This window comes from Narcine bancroftii, chromosome 4 (genome assembly GCF_036971445.1).
Source record: "Narcine bancroftii isolate sNarBan1 chromosome 4, sNarBan1.hap1, whole genome shotgun sequence".
Lineage (NCBI taxonomy): Eukaryota > Metazoa > Chordata > Chondrichthyes > Torpediniformes > Narcinidae > Narcine > Narcine bancroftii.
The window spans coordinates 289,004,455-289,016,869 of NC_091472.1; the positions used below are offsets into that span (position 1 = coordinate 289,004,455).

The following is a 12,415-nucleotide window of genomic DNA, read 5'->3' on the forward strand; positions in this document are numbered from 1 at the left end:
ATCATGCTGAAGAAGATTGAAAAGAGGGTTGGTGCGAGAACACAGCCTTGCTTCACGCCATTGTTAATGGAGAAGGGTTCAGAGAGCTCATTGCTGTATCTGGCCCGACCTTGTTGGTTTTCGTGCAGTTGGATAATCATGTTGAGGAAATTTGGGGGGCATCCGATGCGCTCTAGTATTTGCCAAAGCCCTTTCCTGCTCCCCCACATCTCCATCGGGCACACAAAACTCAAAACGGTCAACCAGTTTACCTATCTTGGCTGCACCATTTCATCAGATGCAAGGATCGACAATGAGATAGACAACAGACTCGCCAAGGCAAATAGCGCCTTTGGAAGACTACACAAAAGAGTCTGGAAAAACAACCAACTGAAAAACCTCACAAAGATAAGCGTATACAGAGCTGTTGTCATACCCACACTCCTGTTTGGCTCCGAATCATGGGTCCTCTACCGGCATCACCTACGGCTCCTAGAGCGCTTCCACCAGCGTTGTCTCCGCTCCATCCTCAACATTCATTGGAGCGCTTTCATCCCTAACGTCGAAGTACTCGAGATGGCAGAGGTCGACAGATTCGAGTCCACGCTGCTGAAGATCCAGCTGCGCTGGGTGGGTCACGTCTCCAGAATGGAGGACCATCGCCTTCCCAAGATCGTGTTATATGGCGAGCTCTCCACTGGCCACCGTGACAGAGGTGCACCAAAGAAAAGGTACAAGGACTGCCTAAAGAAATCTCTTGGTGCCTGCCACATTGACCACCGCCAGTGGGCTGATAACGCCTCAAACCGTGCATCTTGGCGCCTCACAGTTTGGCGGGCAGCAACCTCCTTTGAAGAAGACCACAGAGCCCACCTCACTGACAAAAGGCAAAGGAGGAAAAACCCAACACCCAACCCCAACCAACCAATTTTCCCTTGCAACTGCTGCAACCGTGTCTGCCTGTCCCGCATCGGACTTGTCAGCCACAAACGAGCCTGCAGCTGACGTGGACATTTACCCCCTCCATAAATCTTCGTCCGCGAAGCCAAGCCAAAGAAGAGAAAGAAAAGAGACAGGTGGTCTCATTCTGGCAGTACATGAGTCCATGGACAGACATGTCGGCAAGGGAATGGGACGTAGGATTAAGGTGGGTGCCCACTGGGAGATCCACATGATAGCAGTGGACAGAGCCGAGGTGCTCCACAAAACAATTTCCCAGTCTGTGTCCAGTTTCTCCAATGTAGAAAAGGCCTCAATAGGAGCACTGGATGTTGTAGATGCACAAGTGAAATGTTGCTTTAATTGGAAGGACTGTTTGCGGTTCCAAATGGTGCTGAGGGAGGAGGTGTGAGCACAAGTGGAGCATCTCCTGTGGTCACAGGGATAGGTCCCAAGGGGATGATTTGTGGGGAGGGAGGAGTGGACAAGGGAGTCATAGAGGGAGCAGTCCCTGTGGACAGTGGAGAGGGGAATATGTGTCTAGTGGTGGGATCATGTGGTGTAAATGGCAGATGAGGATGTGTTCGATGCGGAAGTTGGTGGGGTGGTAGGTTAGGACAAGAGGAATCCTTTCCTTGTTGCCTGTTGGGGTGGAGGGAGTCAGGGCAAATGTGCGGGTAATGGAGCATATGCTTGTGAGTGCCAAGTTGATGGTTGTAGAGAGAAAGCCATGTTGTTTGAAAAAGGAGGACATCCCTAATGATCTGGCATGAAAGTCCTCATCCTGGGTGCAGATGCAACAGAGACGGAGGAATTGAGAGAATGGAATGGAATCCTTCCAGGGGACAGGGTGAGAAGAGGTGTGGTCGAGATAGCTGTGGGAGTTGGTGCATTTGTAGAAGATGTCTGTTGAAAGTTTGTCTCCTGAGATGGAGACGTAGAGATCGAGGAAAGGGAGTGTGTTACTGGAGATGAACCAAGTGAATTTGAAGTCGGAATGGAAGATCGACTGCTTTGTCATTGACAGATCTTTTGTAGGTTACTTTTCTCCCCTAGCATTTTTCTGTCAAGGAACTTGGTTATGTTACGTTCTGTCTTTTCGACTATGTTAGTGATGCAAGCAGTAGATTGCTGGTTGCCCAGTGCTGATTTCTTTTGAAATTCATCAGTAAAACATGATGTATACTGCAAGGGCAGAATTGAATTCCCCAGACAAGGTGTTCATAAACTGCCTTCTTAAACTGCAGCAGTTCTTATGAAGAAAGAATCTCTTAATGCCATTACATCGGGATTTTTGCCCATTAATTAAATTTGCATAAGACTTAAGGGGTTCTTGTTGAAACTTCACTGACTTGATAAGCTGTATAAAAGCTAATGTAATAGATACTATAAACTCAGGTAGACAAGTTCAAATTTGCAATTACTGATTGAATTTAAACAGCTGATCAGTGGTTAAGTGAAGTGTGCATCCATTTCTTGTCTTGATAAAGGGTCCTGACCTGAAACATTGACTGCCTATGGATGCTGCCCGACCCACTGAGTCCCAACTGCTTCTCATTGGTCATTTGATATTTCAGCATCTGCAGTTTTTGTGTTTCTTCAGAATTCTGAGACATGTTGTCTTGCCTAAAAAGGCCAACACAAAAAAAATGGACAAGAATTCCAGTGGACACTCTGCCTCCTGATTTTACATTCTATTCTGCCGCAAAGATCAGAAAACTATTTTTAAACAGCTATTTTATCAGACTATTTTGACTTTAAGATTGCCATACCATGCTGATTGTTAGGGGTGAATGGCAACTGCAAATTTCCCACCTCGAGTGGTGGGAAAATCAGAAGGGTGTTAATGGTTAAGATAAGTCACAAAGGAATGAGCTTAATTGGATTGGAAGGGGAAAAATGACAAGTTAAAATTGAGCGTCACATTATTCCACACAACCGAATGTTTGTGAATGGGTATAATATTATGGATGCTGAAAAGACCGGCTGAGTTCCTCCAGCATTTTGGAGGAGTATCTTTACAGCTTCTACAGACTTTCATGTTTCACACAATATTTTGTTTACTGATATCAAATTTAATTTTAAAATCTATGTTATCTTGTTACATTTCCAGTTGGCCCTGAAAACATATTAGCAGAGAGGCATTTTGTGATTCTAATTGTAACACTAGTGCTCACGCTCCCATTGTCCATGCATCGCAACATTGCTAACTTGGGAAAGGTGAGTACTACTTTAATTTTTGTTAACTGCTACTTGTTAAATAAATCAGTATATGTAAGTTAAATATTGTCAATAATCTAATCATCACCATAACCAAGAGCACTTAGCGTTTCAATTTCTCGATCAATTCGCAATGCCCTGTGGGCAAAAGCTCTGACATTCTACAACACGTAGCTGGGAAATGTTAACCTCCCATACTTCATTCACATGGACTTTGAAAGTCTTCGAACTTGGAGAAGAGAGCAAGAATTGTATAAAAGGAGATTACTTCCTACAAATAAAGAAGAAGCAGAGAAGTTAGGAAAATAGTTGGGGGGTGGGGGTGAATTGGAGAGAGAAAGAGAGGGACAACATCATGGTGGGTTTGGGATTGGAGGCCCAGAATTCCCAATCCCCCTTACACTCATGAAGGAAAAAAAAGAACTAAAAATTGTTTCAGATCGGCTGGGCTAATATTCGGCATAATGACGAGCAATTTGCACTTTGTTGCACAGATCCTGGATTTAAACTACAGTTAGATAACAAGGTTGTCGTACCAGCCCAATCCAAAATAAAGTGAAATCTCGTTAGAACACGATTCCTTAATCCGTGGAATTGCTTATGGCGCGGGTGTCTGTGGACCCCAAGCGTTGATTTTAGGATCCCAGGCTAAACAGTGGCTAACAGCCACAAACTCAAAAATGGACTCATGACACATTTACAAGATGTGTATGTTAATATGTGGAGTTTAAAGGTCTTAAAGGTCTTATTATAGCATTTGAGTCACAGTATTCTGTTTTCCTGCTTCCTGAATTATGACATATATGCATCTGTTCCGCAACTCGGCTGTAACGCGGTATGAAATCTTGGACCCCAACTACCGCATTCTACCGAGGTTTTACTGTATTTGTAAAAGATCTTGCTGTCTTCTGTTTGTTGCTCCATGCATCTGTTCAAGAGAACATGTCATATTGCTGGAAAAACATTGTTATGCAGAGTGAATCACTGCAGCTATTTTGGCTGCCCAGTTTTCTACAGGGAGGCAAGGTAATATCAGTTCTTGAGTATTCCAGATGAAAAGATTTTTCTTGTTTTTGACAAAAAAGTGAAACATCTCTCACATTCTCTGTAAAGAATATTTCCAGCGCATACCCATATCAGAATAAAAGGAATATAGCAGAAGTGAATGCTGACCAAGCTGATGAAGGGCTCAAGCCCAAAGTGTTGGTTATTTTGTATCTTTATCTTTGCTATAAAAGGTACACTGTTTGACCAGCTGAGTTTCTCAGGCGTTGTGTTTTCACTGACCAGGTTGATCTCAGTTCTGATATAGTCACTCAAAAATCTCTGGTTCATGAAGTAAAAAACAAACTAAGTAGTTATTCCTTGGCTTAAGTCAGAAGTTTTGCTAAAATTCAAACTGGAACACAGAATCACACTCGCATTATTTGTCTCACAGTCAAATAAAAACCAATGAGCTCGTAATAGACTTCCAGAAGGAGCCCAGCTCACTCCCCGGTCTGCATCAATGAAGATGAGTTGGAGATAGACAGCTTTAATTTCCTTAGGGTAAACATTTCCAGTGACTTGGCCTGGTCCACCCACATCAACACAATGGCCAAGAAACTGCTCTAATGCCTCTTACTTTAACAGAAGCCTGAGGAAATTTGACATGTCACCTGCATTCCTTAATAACTACACATGCACCATTAAAAGTATAGTTCATCACTGAGTGGAACAGGAACTTCTCTATAAGAAACTGCAAAGGGTTGCGAACGTGGCAATATTCACCACCCTCCTGTCAGGAAAAAAGATTCACAAGTGTGAGATCGTGCACCACCAGATTCTAGGTCAGGTTCCTTCCTGCCATTATCAAACACCTGATAGATCCTCACAATAGTAAAACTATGTTTGTCCCATGCCATTGGATCTCTCTCGGTAACTCTGCGTCTCACTTGCTGCCCGATGGACGCTATACTATGTAGGAGATGTCTAGCTGGACAGCTGGTAAAACAAACTCTATCACTGCTTCTCAGTGCTTATGACATTAAACCAGAACTTGAAAACATTGAATGAAATCAAATTTAATTTATTTAATTCAATTTTATATATATACACACTAGAAACAAGGTTATTAAAGGGAATATTTTATTTGCCACTTAACTGTCCATTCTCCTGAACTGTTTAAGTCCTGCAGCCTCTCTGTTTACTTAACACTTCCTGTTCCTTCATCACCTTCATATCAGATGCAAACTTGGCTGCAGAGCCATTCATTCCATAACCTAAATTATTAATATACAACATAAAAAGAAGTGGCTCCAATACTTACCTCTGCAGAAAACCACAAGCCACTGGCAGCCAACTAGAATATGATCCCTGTATTCCGACTCTCTGCTTCCTGTCAATAAACCAATGCTCTACCCACGCAAGTATATTTCCTGTTATACCATGGGCTCTTATCTTGTTAAGGAGCTTCATGTGCAGCACCTTGTCAAAGGCCTCCTGAAAATCCTAATGCACATCCACTGCGTCTCCTTTGTCTAGCCAGCTTGTCACTTCTTCAAAGAATTCCATTAGGCTTGTCAAGCATGATGTTCCTTTCAGGAAACCAGGCTGGCTTTGACCTTTCTTGTCATGCTTCCAAGTACTCTGTGACCTTATTTTTACATCCTATGAACGCTGCGATACCTGCTGAATTCCTCCAGCATCTGTGCTTTTACTACAATCACAATGTCTGCAGACTTTCGTGTATCTCATGTTAAATCATACATGAAGAGATTTGTTTGCTGTTAAAAAAAATTAAATTCAGTGAAATGAACACCAGATATCAAGTAAAGTCAAATCAAGTTCATTGTCATACAACCCAACGAAACAGCGTTCTTCAATCCTCGGTGCAAAGCATGCAGATACGCATACAGACAGATAATACATATGCAGGACAGGTATCCATAGATACAAACAAATAAATGAATATTGTTTCGTGAACATGAGAGTCTCGGGTGGTTAGTTCTTTTGGTCATTCATCATTCTCACTGCCTGTGGGAAGAAGCTTTTCCTCAGCCTGGTGGTGCTGGTTCTGATACTCGTGTATCTCTTTCCCAGTGGAAGCAGCGGAAATATGCTGTGTGCAGGGTGGAAGCGTTCCTTAATGATTCTGCATGCTCTCTTAGGAAAACAATCCTGGTAGGTCATGTCAATATGGGAGAGGGAGTGAGACTTCAGTGATCCTCTCTCCCACTCTCATGGTCCTGTGGATTGACTTCCAATCCATTTCTCTCCAACAACACTGTGATGCAGCCAGCCAGGACATTCTCACTAAAACTTCTGTAGAAGATTCACATTATAGTGGATGGTACCCTTGCCCACTCAGCCTTCTATTACATCTCCTGAGTCCACGATAGGTCACTAGTTAAGTGAACTCCAAGGAATTTGGTGCTCTCCACACTTTCACATAGAATTGTTGATGGCAGTGGAGGGTGATCATTCCTGGTCCTCCTGAGGTCTACAATCATCTCCTTCGCCTTGTCCGCGCTGAGACTTAGGTTGTTTCTCTCACGCCATATCACGTGATTTTCTACCTCTTCTTTGTAGTGCAACTCATTGTCGATGCTGATGAGGCCGACTACTGTTGTGCCATGTGCAAACTTGATAACATTGTTGGAGCTGGATCTGGTGATAAAGTCATGGGTCAGTAGCATGAACAGGAGCGGGCTGAGTACTCTGCTCTGAGGTGCATCAGTGCTCAACGTGACAGTACTCGATAATCTGCTACTGACCAGGTTGCACTATGATCTTTCCATGAGTAAGTCCAGAATTCAGTTACAGGGAGGGGTGTTGCATCCCTGCGAGGACAGGCTTTGGGGAATGATTGTATCAAATGGCGAGCTGAAGTTAATGATCAGCAGCCTGGCGCACGAGGTGTTGTTCTCTGGGTGGATCAAGATGGAGTGAAGAGACAAGACGATAGCATCATCTGTGGATGATATGAGGGTCCAGATTCTCAACTGCAACTGAAAAACAAGCAGATGCAGTGGATCATAATGTAACAGGTGCTGCTAAATGACGCAATAGGGTTGGTGAGATGTTTTAACTTGGATTCATAGAATCATATAATTATTTATTTTAGTCAAGTAATATTCAAAGCAAACCAAAAATAAAAGAGATGAAAGGAATCTTGGAAATGAGAAGACCAAAATGGAAAAGATAGAAAACTGTCTCTACAAAGATCAGAAGATACAAAAAAAATCTCGAAGAACTTCAGTAAAAGATGAAACCTGTGGAACATTTGCTCTTTTTAGTCCTTTACATTACATCTCTAATGAACATTCTGCTATCATGCTCACTGTTTCCCTGCTGCCCTTGTTCTAGTTTACATTTTCTTAAAGTTATTTTTGAATGGGTGATGCTCCACTCTCTTCATTCCACATTGGTGCATGTTAACTTGTTTACTGCAGATTTTGTGGTCAGTCAGTTCCCTATTGGAATTATTGTGGAGATGAAGAAGATTTTGAACAAACGCAAACAGCATCTTTGTTTTCTAGGTTTCGCTTTCCTCACTACTTTTAACGTTTGCCATCTTGATAATGGTAATAGTGAAAGCTGCAACACTCGGACAAAACATGTAAGTGTTTCATTTTCTGCTCGGGTCATTAAAAAAAAATCCTGTAAACGTTGCAATGTAACAATGTCTTTCAAGGTTGAAAATAAGATTTCATAGTGAAACAGAAAATAGGAGCAGGAATAGGCCTTTTGGCCCTTCTATTTGCTGATTTGCTATCTCAGTATCATATTCCTGCTCTTTGCCCAATTCAGTGAGATCTTTTGTATCTAGATATATATTGACTTCATTCTTAAACACATTCAGTAATTTAGCTTTTATTTGTCTTTTCTATTAGTAAATGCTACAGGTTCAGCACCACCTGAATGAAAACAAAGTTTCTTCACACCCTATATTCTGAGGCTAAGATTGAATTTTATTGTGATACTAATGAGGCTATTTATTCACTGGAGTCAATATTTTGAACCATTCTGGTCTAAACCTGATTAAAAAAATATATAGACTGAATCCGATGGAAATTATCCTTAAGTAGGATATCAAACATTGAATTTTGTTTTACAAAATACAGCATTATCTGTTGTAATCAGTTACCAAGCCACAGATAATCAATTTATTATTTTAATGCTTCATATTAATACTTAAGATAACAAGAAATAGACACATCAAAATTGGAAACCTTAACTTGTTAAAAAATATTTTTATTGAGTTTAACATAAACCCTTTACACGAGGAATACTAATAATAACATAAATCAAATCATATCATATACATAGTACATATCAATTGTAAATTAGAGACAGAACCATAATTATTACATAACTTATTTCATTTAGGACATCAAATTCTATCATTGCAATAATTAAACAATTAAATCATAACTCATACTATGTCCAAAAATAATATTGAATACAAAAATTATTCAAATAATTCATGTAAGATTCACTTATATAAGATATTGTATACTTATACGCTGTTCTGTGATATGATCCGTGATCTGCAGATAAACCCCCTTTACTTATTAGTCTTAATAATAAGAAGGAAACCTTTACTTTTACTGGATAATGTGATCTATAATGTGCAATGTTCAATAGATGGACCATTTTGCCCTCGAGTAAATAAAATCAATTTATGGAGTTTTTTTTAAAAGAAGAGTAATTCACAGAGATTACAATAAATGCTCACTATGCTTTATTATTTAATTATATCTTCCATACTGATCCAGATTGTGTATGTAAGCATTTTCTTTTATTTTTCAATTAATCAGAAAGCCAATTTATTGACCTAACTGTGCTGTCTTTTAAATTGACTACCGTGTCTCACATAGAGACTTCCTACAATTATGAAGCAAATTGCCCTACAAATATAATCATGAAGAATGCTAAAATCAACAATCACTTCAGTTAAGGCTCCTTTTTCATCCTTCACCATTCACAAGATGTGGAAGTGAGTTGCCACCTTAAGTGAGGACAAACTGTGATAAAGGAACTCCCTTTGGGTGCAGGGGTTTATTTTTCTTAATTCTAAATTACACTTTGCAAATATATAAGGGCACATTCGTAAGAAATGATTCTAAGGACAAATTTACTCACAAAATTTACATCAACGTGACATAATTTTTTTCCTTAATATGCATTCCTTTCCTTAAACAAACTATCCAAGGTGTTTTTACATGGACTTGAACGCCTCACTATAGATTGCAGCAGGACTTTGCACCAGGTACGTTCCTCAGACCTTGGAATGTGTTGTCTGTGTTAGCTCATCAAATGCTTCCAGACCTGCTGAGAGTTTCCTGAATTTTCTTTATTTTTCATATTTTCAAAATCTGCAATTGTTTTTTTTTATTTTAGTAGATAGCTTCTTGCATTACATTTTGAGCAGACAGAGAGTACCTTTCACTGAATTGATCATCTTGAAGCAGCACTTAATCAGTTTCTCGGTATTTCTATGGGTTACGACTCAAAGCAGAGTCCCATATGATAAGAGTAGTTTAGGGCAAACTCAACAGGTCTTGCAACATTCACGGAGGTAAAGATATATAACCAACGTTTCGGGCCTGATCCCTTCTTCTAGATACGAATTTTCCAATTTTAGGTCACCCCATCCCTATCTGGTTCAACTATTTCCATCTCTCCTATACCTGCTCTGGTTCTCATTTTCATATCTAATGTTTCTTTCACCCCCTCAACTGGAATCCTTGCCTATCTGTCTCTCCCCCTTTCCTAACTTCTGTGTTGTACCCCATCATCTCTGGGCCCCTCTCCTTTATCTCCCCTTCACAATTTCACCTGAAATCTTGCCTGACCATTTCTTTCCATGGATGCTCTATGGCCCATTGAGTCTTTCAGCTTCATTTGGATTAGCATTTGACTTATTTTTTACCGTGTTGGTTGAAGGATAAAGTTTGCTCAGAAGGCTAGTAAAATAATCTCACAGAACGTTTACCAAAACCATGGATTTAACACAAGGAGCCAGTTCGATACTTACTTGGATGATTAACCTTTAAGGAAGAGAGAAAATCTCTTTACTCAGTATAAGTTAGTTTTTAAAAAATGGAAAAAAAAAGAACTCAGAACTAACAGTGTTTTTTATTGATTTTATGGTATGTGAACCAGAGTGTTTACCTTCTCGGCTTTATCTAGAATATCGCTATTTCTATTTCTTCATGAAAAATGTCATTTACTCAGGTTGAAAAAAAGTACTGATTAGTAAATGCCTGTCCTATTTTATATGGTCAGTAAGAATTTTGATGGCTCATTTATTCTCCAAAATACAACCCCATCTATGACAGAGTACAGGTTATGTCTGTGCACCTCCTTCACACTGCCTGCATTTAGCAACTGGAGGATTATTGGACCAGTTCACACAAACATAATTCAGTTTGTTGTCTTGAAGCTCTTTACAGTCCTTACTTAAATATTTCTCTTGCAAGTCACCATACATTTTCTTAATGAAAAATGTCCGTGGTGTGATTATTTGGAGGAAGAAAGATGAAAATAAAATTGATCAGAGAGAATATTCTGAGAAGGGATTGTATACTCTAAAATATTTTTACATGAAGTAATAAATTTAGGAAAAACTGTGGAAAAGAAGGTGTCTGTCATTATATACATTTTGAATGATCTGTTAATTTGTTCCATATTTTGCTGAAATTCAGCCATGGCAGTTCTAAAACAATAATTTGATGAGGAAGGAAAATAGTTAAAATAATTTAAAAATAGACTGAAAAAACCGTCCTGACGTGTAGTGATCTCATTCTAAATACAGCAGAAAAAAAATGACTTTATTTTTTTCCTTGCTTTTATTTATGATTCAACAACATTATTCACCTAGGTTTTTAATTAAGAATGGCAAGTTTATGACCAATGGCAAATGGCCAGCCTCCCTATCCCATTTACCACGCTGAGTGAATGCTGCAAATTTATTGACTGCAACAACTATTTGCTTCGTTATCAATTATTGCCAAGAAAAATTATGACTTTAGACAGCATAATTTTATTTACTGAAAAGCTTGGCTCATTTTTCTTGGGTAAAAGTACAGTCCTGCTGTTTGGAACAAATTATTTTGGTTGGTAAGTGCAACGGTCAAAAGAATGTTCCCTTCATTTCATTCCAATTTAAATCATTGCACATTTCATTAAAGAAACAATTTTACACATTAAAAAAAAAACAATACTATTTAAAGAGTAATGGCTCTCATGGATAAATTCACAAAATTGATTACTGTTTCTTCCTCATAATCAACAATTCCACCTTCCCCGCAATTTGGAGCACAAAACACAGCCTGCTGGAAGAGCTCAACAGCTCGAGCAGCATCAGAGGGAGAAAAAGGTTGGTTGTCATCTCAAATTTGAGGCAGCTGATGAAGGGTTCGACCCAAAATGTTGACCTTTTCCTCCCATGATGCTGCTCGAGCTGTTGAGTTCATCTGGCAGAGTGTGTGCTGCCCCACATTCCTGCATCCACAGTCTCCATGTGTCCACATCTTCAGTATTAACATACAAGATATTAAGGGACTTTACTGGAGTGACTGTCAAAAGAACATAACTGGAAGGCACGTGGCCTTGAATGGGATTCTAACATACTGTACTCTCATAGTATCTGGAAAGTATAGGGCTTCACCTTCACTTTTTTTAAACATACATGCACCATTCTCACTCTGACAGCCTATTAAAGAGTAAAAATGCTGATTGCTATTAGATATTCACCCAGACAAATGGTTACTAAAATAAAAGTTGCTTTTAATTATCTTTAAACAAGAAAACAGAATCACGTTTTAACTTATCACTATTAACTTAACTAACCTAACTTAACCCTCTTCTCATTCTAAACGCATGTGTATGTAATGTGTGTGTAAGTTCAGAAAGGTTCTTTGGTTCACAGTCCAATCTCACTTCTCATTCCATCAAGTTCACTGGTTGCAGGGAATTCTTATACTGTGCACAGAATTTAACATTTATAAAGTTCACCAGGTTTTGGTGCTTGAAAGGTTAAATGGTTAGTGCTCAGAAAGGTTCTTATCAGTTTTCAGAGAGATATTTGTTGTTCCAGGACATCCACAACTGATGTACTTCCATCAATCACCTCAGTGCTTTGCTGACAAAACTTGCCCCTTCAGGGTACTCCAGATGATAACCTTTCTTTCAGGTCACCACAGAGTTCCTTTCTGTTTCTCTTATTTCAAGTGAAACATTAGGCAGCCAGACCTCTCCTCTTGCATGAACCACAAGGGCTTTGACCAGG

The 12,415-nt window shown here is 39.6% G+C and overlaps 1 protein-coding gene across 3 annotated transcripts in view; it reads left to right on the forward strand.

Annotated features, from left to right (window-relative positions):
* Positions 1-12,415, forward strand: part of slc38a11 (solute carrier family 38 member 11) — a 77,937-nt gene that overhangs the window by 24,050 nt on the left and 41,472 nt on the right. For all 3 annotated transcript variants that reach the window (XM_069930526.1, XM_069930523.1, XM_069930525.1), the window contains 2 exons: positions 3,032-3,138; positions 7,659-7,738. In XM_069930526.1, coding sequence (XP_069786627.1) covers positions 3,032-3,138; positions 7,659-7,738 — 187 coding nt within the window. The remainder of the gene's footprint in view (positions 1-3,031; positions 3,139-7,658; positions 7,739-12,415) is intronic.